This window comes from Propithecus coquereli, unplaced genomic scaffold, assembly GCF_000956105.1.
Source record: "Propithecus coquereli isolate 6110/MARCELLA unplaced genomic scaffold, Pcoq_1.0 Scaffold10, whole genome shotgun sequence".
Lineage (NCBI taxonomy): Eukaryota > Metazoa > Chordata > Mammalia > Primates > Indriidae > Propithecus > Propithecus coquereli.
In genome coordinates, this window is record NW_012133858.1 from 18,121,734 (window position 1) to 18,141,508 (window position 19,775).

A 19,775-nucleotide genomic window follows, 5' to 3' on the forward strand; every position below is an offset into this window, starting at 1 on the left:
AGTTTCCCTGCTTTTGCACTAGAAACAAAAGGTTTGCCAAATAAATTAATAGTCTGTTAAATAAGAATTTGGGAATACCTTATCTAAAAAGTGAGGTGTGTTTTTTTTCTTTCTTTTTTTTTTTTTTTAACCTCCAGTGTACTTTAAAAATATACATATTCATTAAAGCAACCCTAGTACAAGCTTTAATTGTTAGTTTTTAAAAGCAAGTAAGATAAAACAAATACAATCTCATTTAAAAAAAGACAAATAAGACAGAAGTAACTAAAATGAAAATGTGCCATTTTACCAACCAAATCTGCTTGTGGCTACCTTTTTCCATGTATTTACGTATACACACATTGAATAACATGTCGTTTTGTGCTTTTTAAAAAACAGATCAACTTAATCTGTAATTAGCTCTCTTCTTGTAACAGCATGCCTTGGAGAGTTTCCTATGATAGTGCACATATGTCTACATTGTTTTTAACAGCTGTATAATATACTGTATTATGGCTCTATTATGATATGTGTACTGTCAACGGAAAAAAAGACCAAACTCTGTAAAGTAATTTTAAAGAGATTTACTCTGAGCCAAATTTGAGGACCATGACCCGGAGCCACGCCCAAGAGGCCTTGAGCAAGTGGACTGGCTGAGGTCGGGTTACAGTTTGGTTTTATACATTTCAGGGAGGGAGGGGTTACAGGTAGAGTCATAAATCAATACATGGGAGGCATACATTGGTTTGGCCCAGAAAGGTGGGCCATCTCAAAGGGGGGGGGCTTACAGGTTATAGGTGAGTTTAAAGATTCTTTGGCTTGTAATTGGTTAAAGACATGAAGCTTTGTCTAAAGGCTTGGAATGTTTTAACATAAGGAGCTCTTTATCAGAGATAAGCCACTGGACATGTGTTTGTTGTGTAAATTGAAGACCTGCAGGTTTGTCTTGCATACCCTTAGGCCTGTTAATGGGTTACAAAGGATGTCACCAAGAAGGGAGGGGGGCATGATAAGGCATGTCTGACCTCCTTCCTCTTGGCAGGCAATTTAGTTTTAGGATATTCCTTTGGCCACGAGGGGGTCCATTTAGTCAGCCGGTGGGGGGGTGAGCCTTAAAATTTTATTTTAGTTCACAGTACTCATGTCCTGTTGGTGAATATTTAGATTGTTTGCAATCTCTGTCCATTACAAATAATTCTGCAGTAGCTGTCTTTGTTCAGATCTCTTTGCGCTCATGCATGAGTTCCTTCCAGTAGGATTTCTACCAGTAAATTCTAGGTTAGCAGTTGGAGTCAATGTTTATATTTGGAAATAAAAGTATTTTTCTTTAGAAATATTTAATTTTCTTAAAAATTCTGATGCCTTTTCTACAAATAGGTAGGCTTGTTGACAACTTCCATAGAGAATTTCCGTGTAGCCACTCTATGGGATGCTGCTTTTGGTTTTATTCTGAACTATTGCCAAAGGCATGTCAGGAAACAACCTTCACAGCATAGAGGTAGAAATTAGTTCTTGGGTTTTTTTTCCTTCTTTCCCATTCTGACACAAGATTAGAAATTCTGTATAGTCATTAAAGCAGCCCTAGTAAAGAATGAATACATTCACATTTTTTAAAAATAAGGCAAGACAAAAGTAGTATATTGGAACGAGTACAGAATGGTGGCCCTCAGCTCAGTGCAGTGACTCATTCCTGTAATCCCAGTGCTTTGGGAGGCTGAGGCAGGAGGATTGTTTGAAGCCAGGAGTTCGAGACCAGAGGGGTGGCCCCCCTTGCATTTAATAAAAAAGAGCTAAGAAAACTGGAGCCCCCCATTTACTTCATTGTCTTTTTCTCCATTTCTTCTGTCTCTCTACCTCTCTCTCTCCTTTTCTTTCTCCATTTGAATTGTAACATTCCTTTCTTGGGGCTATTGCCCATGTTAATGCCATGGAGAAACATGTGGCTGTGTGGCCACTGTTTAGTACCTCTGACCCTAGAAGGAAAGAAGAAGGAATAGGGGTACACCGTGGCCACCAAATCTCTTCTCTGGCAGCCCCTCAAAATAGGTACCCTTTGGGGTAGGGTCACTTGTAGGCCAATATATTTTTGAGGGGGAAGGGGCTAATTCTATAGATAGAATCTATATGGTGATTTAAATTCTGACTACTTTGATAGGATATTGAAAAGGCAAATATGTATTTAAACTGTTGTTTCTTTAGCTTGTTAGGATTTCTTGGATTTGGTATTTTTTTTCAATGTAATTGAAAACCTTAAAATATGATGCTTTTGTGAAAAGATTCACAGTACAAATCTTTTGTTGATTCCTTGGTGAAAACAGTGAGAAAATAAACTCAGATCATGATCTTAAGCCTGTTTTTATTATTTGCTGAAGTTTGTGTCCTAGAGAAAATTGTCATAGTCTGTGGTTTTATCTTTACAGGAGCAGGAAAATTCAGATTCGAAATATCCCTCCTCACCTGCAGTGGGAGGTAAGACAATGTCACTTTTTAATGGGTTTAATGTCCCTTTTTTAGTTCCCTTTTACATTTAGGAATTAGACATCCCTCAGACTTTTCCACAAATCTGGGTCCTATCTCTTCCTTTTTCAGTACCCTAGTGTCCATGATCTGTCATGAGTTTGGGGTCAAATTTGTTCCTTTCATCCTGTAGAATGTACACTTTGATCTCTCGTGTTTTGTCTTGTCAAGTACCACACTACCAAGCACCAACAAATAAGTTGTGAAATAAAATGCTTACCTTGTTCATGATTTTTATCTCATGATTTTAAAAATGATTTGTATCTTTCTGAATCATGATTTAAAAAAAATCAATGAAAAACCAACAAAATAGAAAATTCTTTGTTGGTTTGAACAGATTTTTTGTTTGTTTGAATTAGTTTCTATGAGTAACAGATATACTTTCAGAGTTGTAAAACTTACAAGATTGCTACCTTAAAATAAAATAAAAATACGGGGAGTGGCCTAATTGCATTATTTAAAAATAAACTACCTGGTGTTTTCTTCCCCAACCCAAAGAAAATCAAAATAACCTTAAAGGAAACCATGTTTTGTCTAACATTTTTGTTACTTATTTAAAAACTTTTTATTATGGTAAATTTCAAGCATACACATCCCATTACTTTGTAAAATAAGGAGATCCCTGGGAGGAAAACTGGAGCATGAATTGTTAAATCTTTCAATAAGGAGAAGTGAGCCACTTTATCCTGATCCTCATTTCAAGAGCAGTAAGTGGGTTCCAACCATGATGATGAATGTGATTGTTAACAGTTACTAAGACTCTGAAATTCTGCCATGCCACCTTAATGAACAGATTACTTGGGAGCCAATGAGCAAATGAAAGAGTCCCATATATTTATTCAGTTCTAACTGTTTTTTTGGAAGACCTGAAATATTAATGTAATTAGATTATTCCTACAACTGTCTTTTTTTTTTTTTTTTTGCTTTAATTCATTTGCTGGGGCATATTACTGTATAGCATTTTTTGTGAGTATGACCTTATCTTCCTATTCTGACACTGAAGCTTTCTATTTCAGGTATTGGATGGACTTTTGGCTCAGTATGGGACAGTGGAGAATGTGGAACAAGGTAATAAGTGAGGAAATTAGTATATTGAGCTTTGGAGAAAGATATTACCTGTTATTTCTAATGGGATGGGTCAACTCCAGGGGGAAATAGTAATTTCATATTCCTTTGAAACAAGCTTCCTAAAGTGTATGTTTGTATATCTACATGTAAGAGAAATCTATATCTATATAGTTTATTATTTTAAGGAATATGATTTTCAGGCTATTTTTCTTACACCCTGCAATGTGCTCAAGCACTAGACAAACACTGTCAGGCTGGGTGGGCTAAGCTTAATTCACTAGGAGTAATTGGATTTACATTCTTGCCACTTTCCTCTTCCTGGATAAGAAAAACATATCCCTCATGCCTTTGACTGTTTCCCACGGAGAAGGACGCTTACAGCAAGAATCCCTTTGCATGCTTGTGATAATGTGAGATTCCTAGGACTCTCCATATACTACTGGGTAAAGAGTCTTTGAGGGAGGAGCTCATGAATCTGTATTTCAAACAAGCACCCCAAAGTGATTTTTATGTGCATTCAGGTTTGAGTACCACTGTCTTAGGAGCAGTGCTGCAAATGCCCAGAAAATACTTTTCTTCCTGACACCTTCATTTTTATCTTCTAAAGTGTGAAATGCTGTGATTTTTAAAAGGAAAAAAAAAAAAAGATACCTCAAGCTGATATCTTATGTAGCTCTTTAAGAGTCCTGGAAAAGTAGATTCCAAGCTTCTGATGTGACAGGCAGTAACATGTGATAAAGATTATTTTTGCCTTGGCCTGGAAAGCAGAATGTAAATTCAGTCCCTCACTGACAATGAGCCCTTCAGAAAGTCACTCAGCTTCACTGGCTCAGTGTCCACATCTGTAAAATGGGGAGAATAATCTCCATTCTTTCTCTATCACTGACTAGTGTGGCACACACAAAGAGAACCTGTATAAGGTATTTGTAGACAGTGGAGTCATACATCATCTTAAGGGATTAGGGTTCACTTAGGAAAAATCGTAGCGAACCCATTTTCTCACATGCGATCTATTCTATCTGCCAGTATAATTAATATAATAGTTTTAAAGCAGTAATTATTCAGATGTTCTCCACTCCATGAATATTAAAAATATTATTATTCATTTCATGCTGCTGCCTACTCATGCCCAAAGGTGAAGGGCAAGAGCTCAGAAGGAAGACATGATTTACGAGGATTCTGTCTCTCAGTTCTTATTTCCCTCAACATGGAAAAGAAGACATTCTAATGATTGGATCTAGTAGCCCAGATGGCCTTACCGTGAACCTGTAAAAGTTACTAAGACCATGTTTTAAGTTCAGGACAATGCTACTAAAGGAAGAAGTATTCCAGGTCCCTGGGGCGGCTTACAGCTCCTGAGGCACCTGTGCCCTTGGAGACCGTCCAGTTTCCAGCTGCCTCACAACTTACAGGATAGAACTGTTGAGCTATTGTTTTGTCCTGTTTCAAGGGGGATTCCTGATTCAGCAGGAAAACATTTTCAGTAGAGTTTTAGGAAACTTTCAGTCCAATGAAATAAATTGTTTGAATGGAGCTCAGCTCATTCCACAATCAAAGAACTTCCTGATTTTCTGAAGACGAATGTCTTGGAAGAACAGAGAATATGATAAGAAATGAGAACAAAATCTGAGAATCCTAGTGATAGCTTTGTTCAGGAGGTTAAACCCAGCCCTTTCTGGGAGTCTACAGCCTCATCTGTAGCACTAGAAAGCAGCAAATATGAAACCTCAGTAGCGTTCTATGTGTCAGCACTGAGAGAGGACGATTGTGGCCTACACATCCCCTGTTTTGCACTGTGAGGACTCTGGGTAAGTGTGAATTAGAGGACAATATGAACACTGCTGGGCAAAGCCCAGGGCTGGGCTCAGTGTTTATGGCCTGTAGCTCTCAGTGGCAGTTCTTCCTGAGGAGTATGCACTCCCTTACCCCCCCCTCCCCAAAAGGCTGCAGCTACTTTGAAGTTATTGGACAAACAATATTTTTAACAATAGTTTTTTACCTTTTTGGGGTCCCAGGTCCCTTTAAGAATCTTACAGAAATTATAAAGCAGAAAAACTCACATTTCCACAAATTTGAATCATTTGGGAAGGGGAGGGTATTTGTAGAATTCCTGAAGCCCAAGCATGAATCCAAGGTTAAGAATCCCTGCATTATAGGGTTTTATTATTACTTTGAAAAACAGCTTTATCATGATTTTCTTAAATTATTCTTAATGTTGTTGTTAACTCCAAATCTCCCAACAGCTTACATGTTTTAAAGGGAGGATTTGATCTAGTCACATCTGTTTTTTTAGGGAAAACAAATATTTTTGGTGTTTAAGTTTGCTGGCTTGGATTGAGAAAGTTTTATCTTCCCTTTTGAATTTGTTTTTAATTTCTAACTGTGGAATAAGAGGCAAGCAGTTATGAACCAAGATAAGCCAACTCACAAGAGTAACCCCCTATTAGCCAGTCTTAGAGTTTATATATTTTCTCCTTTAGCCAAGTAAGTGAGAAGTGTCAGTTTTCTTTATTGAGTGTGCACAATTACTAAATTTAACTCACATAGTCAAGGAGTTCAGTGAAAGGGAAGCAAAAATAGTGATGGTTCAACCTTGTCAACAAATGAAAAATTAAAATTAAACATTTTCTTATGTATATATCCAATTATTTAAAATAAACACAAATCATAACAATTAAAACTCATTCCTTGATCGTGGTATAATAAATTGATCCAGACCTCTAGGAAAGCAGTCTGAAAATACACATTAAAAAGCATCATGTTCTTTTACCTGGTTATTTCTCTTCTGTGATGTTAGCCTAAAGAAGTAATTCAGAAGACCACAAAATCAAGTGATGTTTGCAGGAAAGGTGATTTTTTAGCAACGCCGTTTGGAATAGTAAATACTGGGAACAACCTATTTGCCAACAGTTGGGGTATGGTTAGGCAAATCATGACATTTGACTCACTAAATTTTATGTAGACGTTAGAAATGAAAAATACGAAGAAAATGTCCATGTACATATATTCATGCACAAATATTTATAAAATAAGTGAAAAATATAGTTCTGAGTTATATATATAATAGATTACAAATGTGTTATATACATTTGATTACAAATTACTATGAATGCACATGAATTATCACAGAGATGCAAATAACTATAGAGCTAGGGTGATGAGATTTTCTGCGTATTTTTTTCTAAAGTTCATCTGTTTACGTTAAGCCAGAGAGTGACAGCTTTTTTTTCTATGACAATGTAGTTTTTGCTTTTTCCCTAGTCAACACAGACACAGAAACTGCTGTTGTCAACGTCACATATGCAACAAGAGAAGAAGCAAAAATGTAAGTGGATTAGGGCTTATTTCAAGTTTATTTTAGTTTTGTCTTTGAACTTCATTGAGTCCTGTGTCTATAAACCTTTTCCAAAAAGATAGGGATCGGGAGAGCCCCATATATGCCACCTTTGACATACTGATGGAGCTCCACAGCATCTCAGCCACCTGTGACATGCTGGTATAGTTCCAGAGTATTTCTGCCACCTTTGACATGTCAGTGGAGCTCTAGGACATTCATACCAGGATGTTTGTTGATTTGTACAGACTCTATTGTGAAAAATGTTGAGCCTTGGCATCAAAACCAAGGGGGGAACCGTGTCTTGACATGATCAGGAATAGAGGGTACCAGCTCTGTGACACTGTGTCCGCTAGGCTCTGCTTTGCCAGCCACTTGGGGCCACTTTTACTTGGAGCTTCCTCCATGCACCGTGAGGAAGAAGCAGAAGCCTATGCTGAAACATCAGTTTTTCCTCTATGTAATATTAAAAGGGAGATCCACCTCAGTGACAGCAGCAGCAGGGAGAATTGTCTGGAAGTAGTTAATCAGTAACACCTGGTTCGGTTCTTTTCTCCTACCCCCATTCTCTTCCCAGAGCCCATTCATTACTACATTGCTTCAGTGATAGTTAATTTTGAGCTTAGCGGTTAATGAGCATGAGATTGAGTTTTTATAAAAACAACAAGGCCAGGTACAGTGGCTCATGCCTGTAATCCCAGCATTGTCGGAGGCTAAGGCAGGAGGATCATTTGAGGCCAGGAGTTTGAGACCAGCCTGGACAACATAGCAAGAACCCATCTGTATACAAAATTTTTAAAATTAGCCAGGCATGGTGGCAGGCACCTGTAGTCTCAGCTACTCATAAGGCTGAGGGAGCAGGATTGCTTGAGCCCAGGAGTTAGGTTGCAGTGAGCTATGATAACACCACTGCACTCTAGCCCAGATGAGACAGTTGTTTTTTTGTAGGAGGTCACTGAAGTACCTGTCAGGTCACCATAACTAGAATTGTGGTCACATGTGGTCATGCTTTATGAATGTGGCATATAACCTTGGTTATATATCTGAGGATTATAGTTATATTTCTTTTTCAAGGTTTCAACACACGTAAAGATATATTTAACCCATTCTCATACCTCTGGTTTTCAGAAAGTTAATTCTGCATTGAAAAAGGTAACAGTTATTTTACTGTTAACTTTTGTCCACATACTGAATGAAGCAGGAGAGATACCAATAGCTCACCTTAATGGTATCCAGTTGCCACTTAGGTGGACCTCTGTACATGATAATACCCTGTTGTCTTTATTGAATTCAAAAAGTACTGCTTTGTAATAAACTCACAAACCCTAAACATTAGCATAGTAGAATTAGGTAATGCTGCTAAACATGAAAAATTGTTCTACTTCACGTATAGTTTTTAAAATATAGTAGTGGGATATCCTTTATCCTCTATTAAATTGATAAATATTTTTAAATAACAATACTCTGTTCTTTTGAAGATTCAAGGACACAAATGCTCTCCTAAACTGCTATGAGATAGTAAATATTGAATACTTTCCAGAGGGCCATTTGGGAATACTTAACAGTAATGTTAGAATTCTGCATGCTTTGTCCTTTCCAAGTACTAACGAGGCCTGACCCTGCTTAGCTTCCGAGATCAGATGAGATCAGGTGCGGGTGAATGAAATCAAGGTGAAATGGCCATAGACTCTGCATACTTTCTGATCCAGTAATTCTACTAGGAATTTGTCCTGTGTGCAAAGTTGTAGTTGCAAAGATGCCTATGGCAATGCTATATGTAGTTGTAAAAGACTGGACATAACAGAGATATCTAACAATAGAGGATCAGTTGCAAAAACTATTGTAAATGAGTAGAGTGTTAAACAGCCATTACAAAAAAAAGATATTTAATGCCATGGAAAAATGTTTAGAGTATTAGCTATTTTTAAGAATTAGAAAACAGTATGTGGCCAGGCGCTGGCTCACGCCTGTAATCCTAGCACTCTGGGAGGCCAAGGTGGGAGGATTGCTTGAGCTCAGGAGTTCGACACAAGCCTGAGCAAGAGCGAGACCCCATCTCTACTAAAAATAGAAAGAAACTGGCCAAACAACTAAAAATAGAAAAAAATTAGCCGGGCACAGTGGCATGTGCCTGTAGTCCTAGCTACGCAGGAGGCTGAGGCAGGAGGATCACTTGAGCCCAGGAGTTTGAGGTTGCTGTGAGCTAGGCTGACGCCACGGCACTCACTGTAGCCCAGGCAACAAAAGCAAGACTCTGTCTCAAAAAAAAACCAAAAAACAGTTATGTACAATAAAATCCATTTTTATAAACAATTATATTTAAGAAAGACGAGAAAGATAAAATGGATTAGGACTTATTTTTTCTGAATTTTCAATAATATGTATTATGATTAAAATGAGAAAAAGACATACTTTTATACCTCTGTTTATGAAGAGTTTTTGATAAGGGGGTTACAGCCTTGGGTGGCAAAAAAAAGCAGAATGAAAAATTGTATTTCAAGTCTGACCAAGCCTATACATTGTGATTAGTTGTTTAACTGTTAAGTGCAAGCTCTGAGGGAACAGAAATGGTGTCTGTCTTGCTCACTGTTGTATGCTCAGTGCCTGGAGTGGCACCTACATAGGCTCCTGATAAACGAGAGTGAATGAACCAGTCCACAGGACAGTCTCTCTTGATGTTGCTCTCTGACAAAACTCTCCCATTCCTGCTGCATTTCAGAGCTGTCGAGAAGCTAAGCGGGCATCAGTTTGAGAACTACTCCTTCAAGATTTCCTACATCCCGGATGAAGAGGTGAGCTCCCCTTCGCCCCCTCAGCGAGCCCAGCGTGGGGACCACTCTTCCCGGGAGCAAGGCCACGCCCCCGGGGCCTCTTCTCAGGCCAGACAGATTGATTTCCCGCTGCGGATCCTGGTCCCCACCCAGTTTGTTGGTGCCATCATCGGAAAGGAGGGCTTGACCATAAAGAACATCACTAAGCAGACCCAGTCCCGGTACGTGCCTCCAGGGCTTCCTTTGCTTCCTTCTGAGGGGTCCCCTGCGTGCTAGTGGTTCTCAGCCACCCTCAGGTCACTATTGCTTATATCAGCAGGGAGCTATGCTATAGGGGACAGTGGCTTTTTTCAACAGGACTACTAACAGAATAACGTCAAGCTGGGGGCTTTGATGAGCTTTCATGCCAGTGGCCTAACGGTCATACCCTGAGAGGCTAAAGGTTCACGAAGAGGGTACTGGTGACCTCACAAGCAGGATGTTGCCATAAGCTAACTGATGCTTGTAAATGCTTGGATTCCTAAATGAGCAGAGGCGTGGGACTCTGTGGGATCCTAAAACCCACTCATCTGAGCTCTTACCTCCTCCCCTGAATCAGAGCCCTGGAGCACTGTTCTTTAAGATCACCTAGGTAGTCTCACAGAGAGCTACATAATAAAGAAGTGGGTGAGTCACTGTTATGTCAAGCAGGAAATAAAGTACACTGACCTTATGTGTGGTATTCTATCTATTTAAGGAGACTAAACTGGTTGTAGGAGTTTTAGCAGATAAAACGACTTGCGGAGTTGCTGATTTTTGTGTGTTCCTGAGACCATAGCACAATATAATGAAGAAAGCACAGGACGTGAAAACAAAGACTCATGTTCAAGTTTTACCACTCAATGGCTATATGATCTTGGAAAAATCTTTTAACCTGTCTGAGCATCAATTGCTTCTTCTGTTAAAAAAAAGAGGGGGAGAGGTTCCTATCTGTTTCACCAGGCTTATTGTGAGAATTAGTACAGTCAGGCAGATTGACTGAAATAATTAATATGAAAGCACTTAAATTGCAAAGCACCAAATTACTGACAAATATTAGTTATTTGCATGTGCTAGTGCATTTTATTCAGGTCAGTCAGTGAGTGTCTTATAACCTGAAAGAGAAAATGCTGTTTTCTTCACAACATCTTATAGTTATCCCCAAATAATAGACACGAATATGGATGAATCCCAGAGTGCAGAATCCTAGGAGTGAAGTGATGGAATAGGAGAGAGGGAAGTTACTGTCTGGTATTCCCTTTCTTTGAAAACCAGCCCTGTCTTTCCCTCCAAGTTTGCTTCACTGTGAAAGTGATTTTTACTTATATGTCTTTTTGTTCCAAAAATTGTTTAAGGTGGCTTAAAAAAAAAAAAAAGCAAGTTTAAATAGAAGTGAGGGTTGCTCTCAAATGTACCCATATTTTAGAAGTGGGCCAAAGACTCAGCTCTGGGCTTTCTAACAGCCAGAGTAAAAAGGGATATAATCAATTATGTGATTTTGAAAGTTAACAAAAACAAGTAGGGCCACAACTACCCAAAGAAGTCTGATAAAGTCATCAAGCTTTTGAGCCATTAGTTTTAAGAGCCTGGAAGAAGGCAGGCTGCCAATGGAAAGGAAACCAAAAACTTAGAGAGGCAGAGAGAGGGCATGCCTCTGTTTTCTATCCACATTCAAATATATAAAACTTGCTTGAATTTGGTGTTTGGATTTGGATTAACATATGGCTTTTAAAAGCTGCAATCAGTTCGGAGACCGGCACTGTGCCAATGTGCAGTATTATCCTTCTCACTTTACTCTTCACTTCTACAATCATTTGAAAGGCTACACAAAATACTTCATTTACCAAACTGGCTTCATTACCAAGTTGGCTTAGAGCCTTTGTCCCACAGCACTCCTGTAAGAGCCGTTCCCTTCTAAACGGAGCTGCAAAGAATTACAGTTTGGCACAAGACCCCTTGCACTGCTTGCCTCCTTCTTGGGGAATGGCATTGGTTGCAGACGTGCTAATGATACTTCCTTGTCTGTCTGTGTCCTTGCTGTACGTTGGCTGGCGTGATGCTTTCTTGGGACTAGGGTCTTATCCCAGATGACATTGTACTTATGGTTCCTGATTCTTTTCCCGCAGGGTAGACATCCATAGAAAGGAGAACTCTGGGGCCGCAGAGAAACCTGTTACCATCCATGCCACCCCAGAGGGAACCTCTGAAGCATGCCGCATGATTCTTGAAATCATGCAGAAAGAGGCTGATGAGACCAAACTGTAAGTTTGCATGCAATGCCCAGATCACTCAACAGAGAATGAGAGTGACTACTCTCTTATTTAATCCAAGAAAAATTTTTAAATGCTCTTAATCTGTTACTCAGTAAAGGGGTAGGGGAGGGATTATGCTTTAAGAAATTTGTTCCCAAGAAGAATACAGTAGGAGATCTCTTACATTTACAATATGGCTGTTTCTCCACTTGCGTGTTTTTATTGGTGATCCTAGTGCTTCCATCACCCATTGGTAGTAATTATTGGTAGGAGCATACAGACTCACGTTCTCCAATAGAACTTTCTGCAATGATGGAAATGTTCTATATTTGCACTGTTCAATAGTATAGCCACTAGCCATATTTTGCTATCCAGTACTTGAAATGTGACTAGCACAGTGGAGGAACTGAACGTTTTATTTTAACTCACACAAATTTAAATAGCTACGTGTATGGCTAATGGCTATCATATTGAACAGTGCAGGTATAGAATGTATGTTGTCACCAAAGCCATAATTTACTGTTCCGGAAAAGGTTTTTCCCACCGTGATTCTAAACTGTTTATACTCTTAAAATTGGATGACAATTCCTTAAGTAGTAGAAACTAGTTTCCAAGTGGCTACTTCACTCTTCTTCCTCTTTTTGCTTCTATCTCTCCCCTCCCTTTCTTTTATGAAACACTACTTAGGATCCCACAGTGTAATGAGTGTTGTGTCAATTTGAATGGCAAATATAGTTCTTACTAAACAAATTGATTTCTGTATTATAAATGAATGAATGGTAATGGAGTAGACAATATAATACATAAAAAAGACTTTTTAGTTTGGCAAAATCTGTTTGTGGGCAGTGGTGGCAATTTTATAGAGAAGCAGTAAGGGATGAATCAAGTATAAAATTAATTTGGCAAATAATGTCAAACATGAGTGTTCCAAAACCAGGAAGATGAAAGTGGTCCTTCAAAGAAGAACATTGCAAGTCAATTCTCAGATTTCTTAAGGGATTCTCTCCTTTTACTTATGAATTATTTACTTGGGGCTTTTGAAATGCCCCAAATGCCATAGTTTAATTTGAAGAAGCCTTTCTCTCATCCAAGTGACTGAGAAGTTTATAAATAATACCTTCCTTGGTTCTTCAAGGAACTCACAAAATTCTAAATGTCAAAAAGATTGATTTATAAATTGGGTTTTAAATGTTCATGCAGAGCCAAGATAGAATTTGAATATCTTGGAAATAAATTTCTTTTGAGTTCCTACACTGTGCTAAGTATTATGGTGGAGGTTGAGGCTACAACCATGAACAAGAGCCAGTCCCTGCTTTGATGGAGCTTACAATCCATGGGGGAGATACTAATTAAGGAAATAATGACATCAATAAATAATTAAGTACAGCTGTGAGAAATGCAGCAGTGGAAAAATGCAGTGTCCAATGACTGTATGTAACTGGAGGCTCTAATCAAGATTTTAGGAAGACGAGGGAATTTGGTGGTTTCAGAGAAGGACTCCCTTTGTAGGAGACAGATGATGAGGGGGTGAGTAGGAGTTAGAAGATATAGGAGAACAGGGATCCTAAAATTTCTTTTTATTCATTTACCAAATATTTATTGAACACCTACTATGTACCAGGCACTGTTCCATGTGCCAGGAACTCAGCAGTGCACTAAGCTGACAAAAACCCCTACCCTCTGAAAGTTTTCATTCTAGTGGAGCTTCTTCAAGCATCCTGTTTATTTTGAGGCAGTAGTAATGCATCTGTTAGATGCTTTTGGTCTCAACAGAAAACACAATGGCTTAAGCAATAAGAAATAATTACTATGTCACATAACAAGAAGTCCTAAGGTAGAGTAGCTCCAAGGTTAGTTGAATCATGGGCTCAAAGACCCAAGATGTGTTTTTGCTTTTCCTGTCTTATATTCCCTTGTCATAATAGGATGGCTGTAGTGATTTTAGACCTGTGTCCCTACGGAAAAATGTTCATAGATTGAGAGAGAGGGCATCCCTTCCCTGTGCCTTTTTTAAAAAACTTCTTTAAAAATTGTAGTAAAAAACCGTAACATAAAACTTAATGTCTTAATCATTTTTAAGTGTTCCATTCAGTAGTATTAAGTATATTCACATTGTTGTGAAACAGATTTCCAGAACTTTTTCATCTTGCAAATCTGAAACTCTGTGTCTATTTAACAACTCCCTTCTCCCGCCTCCCCTCTGCCTCTGGTAACCACTACTCTACTTCCTGCTTCTATGAATTTGACTACTTTAATTTAGATACCTCATATAAGTAGAATCATATAGTACTTATCTTTTTGTGACGGGCTTATTTCACTTAGCATAATGTCCTCAAGGTTCATCCATGTTGTAGCATGTGACGGGATTTCATTCCTTTTTAAGGCCGAATAACATTCCGTCGCGTGTATATACCACATTTTGTTCATTCATCTGTTGATGGACATTTTGGGCTGCTTCCACCTCTTGGCTATTGTGAATAATGCTGTTATGAACATGAATGTACAAATATCTCTTCAAATCTCTGCTTTCCGTTCTTTTGGATATATGCCAAAAAGTAGGATTGCTGGAATATATGGTAGTCTACTTTTAATTTTGGAGGGAACCTCCATTCTTTTTCCTATAGCAGTTGCTCTGTTTTACAATCCCGGTAATAGTGCGCAAGGGTTCCAGTTTCTCCACATCCTCACTAACACTTGTTATTTTCTGTTATTTTGATAACAGCTATCCTAGGTTATATCTCATTGTGGTCTTGATTTGTGTGTCTCTGATTATTAGTGATTAGTGAAGTAGAGCATCTTTTTTATATGCTTGTTGGCCATTTGTATATCATCTTTGGAGCGATGTCTATTCAGGTCCTTTGTTCATTATTTAATTGAGTTATTTGATTTTTTTGTTGTTGAATTTTAGGGGTTCTTTATATATTTTGGACATTAATTCCATCTTAGTCCATTTTCTGACCTATAACAGGATACCCAAGACCAGGTAATTTATAAAGAACAAAAGTTTACTTGGCTCACGATTCTGGAGGCTGGGAAGTCCAAGAGCATGGTGTCAACATCTGGCAAAGATCATCCCATGGTGGAAGCAAGCACATGAGACAGAAAGGGGAAATCAGGCCAAACTCATGCCTTTTATAAATAGCCCACTAATTCACTCCTGTGATAACTCCACTAATCCATTCATGAGGGCAGAGCTCTCGTGACCTAATAACCTCTTAAAGTTCCCACCTCTCAACACTGTTACAATGATAATTAAATTTAAACATGACTTTCAAACCATAGCACTTACCACATAAATGATTTGCAAATTTTTCCATTCCGTAGGTTGCCCCTTCGCTCTGTTGATTATATCCTTTGATGCAGGAACATTTTTAAGTTTGATATACTCTGATTTGTCTATTTTTGCTTTTGTTGCCTGTGCTTTTGGTGGTATATCCAAGAAATCATTGCAAAATCCAATATCATGAAGGTTTTCCCTGTGTTTTCTCATAGGAGTTTGATAGTTTTAGTTTTTATGGTTAGGTCTTTAATCCATTTAAGTTAATTTTTGTATATAGTGTAAGATAATGGTTTAACTTCATTCATTTGCACTTGTATATCCAGTTTTCCCATCACCATTTGGTGAAGAGACTGTTCTTTCTCCATCAAGTAGTGTCAGCACCCTGTCAAAAATCACTGGACCAACGCAAGGGTTTATTTCTGGGCTCTCTATTCTGTTTTATTGGTCTGTTTGTCTTTATGCCAGTATCACAATGGTTTGATTACTGTAGCTTTGTAATATGTCTTGAAAGAGGAAATCCGAACACTTCAACTTTCTGTTTTTAAAAGATTGTTTTGGCTATTCGGGGTCCTTTGAGATTCCATGTGAATTCTAGGATGAATTTTTCTATTTCTGCAAAAACCGCCATTGGGATTTTGACAGGGCTTGTATTGAATCTGTAGATCATTTTGGATAGGATGGACATCTTTTTTTTTATTCTTATTTAATTTTTTAGAGACAGAGTCTTATGTAGTTACCCATGCTGGAGTGTAGTGGTGCAATCATAGATCACTGCAACCTTGAACTCCTGGACAACCTTAAACTCCTGGGCTCAAGTGATCCTCCTGCCTCAGCCCTCTGAATAGCTAGGACTACAGGCACACACCACTGTGCTCAGCTAATTTTTTTATTTGTTGTACAGTCAAGGTCTTGCTATGTTGCCCATGCTAGTCTTGAACTACTGACCTCAAGCAATCCTCCTACCTCAGCCTCCCAAAGTGCCAGAATTATAGGTGTGAGCCAGTGCACCTGGCCAGTATGGACATCTTAACAATATTAAGTATTCCAGCCTATGAACACAGAATGTCTACATTTATTTGTGTCTTTAATTCTTTTCAGTAACTTTTTGTAGCTTTCAGTATATAAGTCTTTTACCGCCTTGGTTAGATTTATTTCTAAGTATTTTGTATTTTTCAATGCTATTGGTAAGTGGCATTATTTTCATAATTTCCTTTTCACATTGTCTATTGCTAGTGTATACAGAAATGCAAATTATTTTTTCATGTTGATTTTGTATCCTGCAACTTTCCTGAATTCATTTCTTAGTTCTAACAGTTTTTTGTAGAATCTTTAGGGTTTTCTATATATAAGATCATGCCATCTGTAAATAGAGATCATTTTACTTCTTCCTTTCCAATGTGGATGCCTTTTATTTCTTTTTCTAGTCCTGATTCTCTGGCTAGGACTTCCAATATTATGTTCAGTACAAATGGCAAGAAGGAGCATCCTTGCCTTGTTTTTGATCTTACAGGAAAAGCTTTCAGTCTTCCACCAATTGAGTATGATGTTAGCTGTAGGCTTTTCATAAGTGACCTATTAAGGTAATCTTTTATTCCTAATTTGTTGGGTATTTTTATCATGAAAGAGTGTTAAAGTTTGTCAAATGCTTTTTCTGTTGAGATGATCATGTGGTTTCTCTCCTTTCACTCTGTTAATGTGATACATTACACTGATTGATTTTTGTATGTTGAACCATCCTTGCATTCCAGGAATAAATCCCACTTGGTATGGCATATAATTCTTTTAATATGCTGTTGAATTTTATTTGCTAGTATTTTGTTGAGAATTTTTACATCAGTACTCATCAGGGATATTGGTCTGTAGATTTCTTTTTTTGTTGTGTCTTTGTCTGGCTTTGTTTATTTTATTTTATGTTATGTTATGTTATTATGTTATTTTAGACAAAGTCTCACTCTATTGCCCTGAGTAGAGTGTCATGGTGTCAGCCTGGCTCACAGCAACCTCAAACTCCTGGGCTCAAGCAATCCTCCTGCCTCATCCTCCCGAGTAGCACACACCACAGACACCCAGTTAATTTTTCTATGTTTAGTAGAGACATGGTCTCGCTCTTGCTCAGGCTGGTCTCGAACTCCTGAGCCTCAAGCGATCTTCCCACCTCAGCCTCCCAGAGTGCTAAGATAACAGGTGTGAGCCACCACGCCCGGCCTTTGTCTGGCTTTGGAATGAGGGTAAAGCTGGCCTCAAAGAATGAGCTTGGAAATGTTCCCCCCATCCTTTAGATTTTTTGGAAGAATTTCAGAAGGATTGTGATGATTCTTATTTAAATGTTTGGTAGTATTCTGTAGTGAAGGCGTCTGGTTCTGGCCTTTTATAATCTTTTTTATTTCTGTGGCATTGGTTGTAGTGTTCTGCTTTCATTTCTGATTTTAGTTATTTCAGTATTCTTTGTTGCTTTTTTGTCCCCCTGAGTTAATCTAGATAAGGATTTGTCAATTTGGTTGATCTTTTAAAAAAACCAACTCTTAGTTTTGTTGATTGTATTTGTTTATCTCTGCTGTAATATTTATTATTTCCTTCCTTACGCTGGGTTTGGGTTTAGTTTCTTCTTTTTCTAGGTTGTTCAGTTGACTTACCTCATAGTACTGCTTTTACATAAGTTTTTGAATGTTATGTTTTTATGTCATTTGTCTCAAGGTATTTTCTCATTTCTCTTGTGACTTCTTTAACCACGCTGGTTGTTGTAGAGTGTGTTGTTTCATTGTAAATTGTAATTGTTGTAAATTGTAGATTTCTAGTTTCTCTTGTGCTATTAATTTCTAGTTTCATTGCACTGTAATCAGAAAAGATACTTTGTATGATTTCAGTCTTCTTGAATTTGTTAAGACTTTTTTTGTACATTATCTATCCTGGAGAATGTTCCATGTGCACTTGAGAAGAATGTATATTCTAGTGCTGTTGTGTGGAGTATCGTCTATATATCTGTTGATCTATACTGTTGTTCTAAATCCTCTACTTCCATATTGTTCTTCTGTCTGGTAGTTCTATCCAATGTTGAAATTAGGATATTGAAGTTTCCTACTATTCTTGTGTTGTTATCTGTTTCTCCCTTCAATTATGTCAAAGTTGGGTTCATATGTTTAGAAGCTCTGAGGTTTGGTACATAAGTATTTATAATTGTTATATCTCCTTGGTGAATTGTCCCTTTTATCATTATATAATGCCCTTTTTGTCTCTCGTAATAGTTTTTTGTTTGAAGACTATTTGTCTGATACTAGTACAGCCACTCCTCTCTTGTTACCATTTGCGTGGAATATCCTTTTCCACCCTTTTACTTTCAGCTTATATGCGTCCTTAGACCTAAAGTGAGTCTCTTGTAGACAGCATATAGTTAGAACCTGTTTTTTTTTATCCATTCAGCCAATCTGTTTTTTGATTGGAGAATTTAATCTTTTACATTTAAAGTAATTACTAATAGGGAAGGACTTACTTTTGCCATGTTGTTCGTTGTTTTCTGTATGCATTGTAGCTTTTTTGTCCCTCTTTTCCTCTCTTAACTGCCTTCCTTTGTGTTTTGTTGATTTGGGATAGTAATATGCTTTGATTTCCTTTTGTGTATATTCTTATATTTTCTTTGTGTGTATAATTGCAATTACATAAAATATCTTAAAGTCATAATGTTCTATTTTAAACTGATAATAATTCACTTTAATTGCATACAAAAACCCTACTTCTGGCTGGGTGTGATAACTCATGCCTGTAATCCTAGCACTTTCGAAGTCTGAGATGGAAGGATCACTTGAGGCCAGGAGTTTGAGACCAGCCTGAGCAACATTAGTGAGACCCCATCTCTACAAAAAATAGAAAAGTCAACCAGGCATGGTAGCTCGTGCTTATAGTCCCAGCTACTTGGTACGCTAAGGCAGGAGGATCACTTGAGCACAGAAGTTTGAAGTTACAGTGAGCTATGATGATGCCACTGCACACCAGCCCAGGCAACAGAATGAGACCCTGTTTCAAAAAACAAAAACAAAACAAAACAAATCTACTCCTTTACATCTCCACCCCCAAGATCACAAATTACAGCTTTATATATTTTATATTGATTAACATAGATTTATAGATTTTTAAATGTTTTTCTCATTTAACTTATATGCACCAAAATTATTATAATACAGGTTACTATATTTGTTCACATATTTACCTTTATCAGATAACTGTAAAAGCACCTGAAAGTTAAAGCTCACAGCTCTAATAAAACAATAGGACAAGGAAAAACGAAACAACAAAGTATCATCCAACATGATGAACAGAACAGTATCCCACGTATCAATACTAACGCTGAACATAAACGGTCTTAATGCCCCACTTAAAAGACACAGATTGGCTGAATGGATGAAAAAACACACCCCAAGTTGTCTCCGAGAAACACAAGGAGTCACATAAACTCAAGATATAGGGATGGAAGGCTGGGCGCGGTGGCTCACGCCTGTAATCCTAGCACTCTGGGAGGCCGAGGCGGGTGGATCGCTCAAGGTCAGGAGTTCAAGACCAGCCTG

General features: G+C 38.0%; 1 protein-coding gene across 6 annotated transcripts in view; it reads left to right on the plus strand.

Moving 5' to 3' along the window:
• The window catches only part of IGF2BP2 (insulin-like growth factor 2 mRNA binding protein 2), a 167,815-nt gene that overhangs the window by 111,403 nt on the left and 36,637 nt on the right, over nucleotides 1–19,775 (plus strand). For 4 of the 6 annotated variants that reach the window (XM_012640097.1, XM_012640105.1, XM_012640124.1 and 1 more), the window contains 5 exons: nucleotides 2,400–2,448; nucleotides 3,513–3,564; nucleotides 6,826–6,889; nucleotides 9,618–9,890; nucleotides 11,814–11,948. In XM_012640097.1, coding sequence (XP_012495551.1) covers nucleotides 2,400–2,448; nucleotides 3,513–3,564; nucleotides 6,826–6,889; nucleotides 9,618–9,890; nucleotides 11,814–11,948 — 573 coding nt within the window. Of the gene's footprint in view, nucleotides 1–2,399; nucleotides 2,449–3,512; nucleotides 3,565–6,807; nucleotides 6,890–9,617; nucleotides 9,891–11,813; nucleotides 11,949–19,775 lie in introns of all 6 variants that reach the window. The other 2 variants (XM_012640091.1, XM_012640115.1) reach the window with 1 other exon arrangement.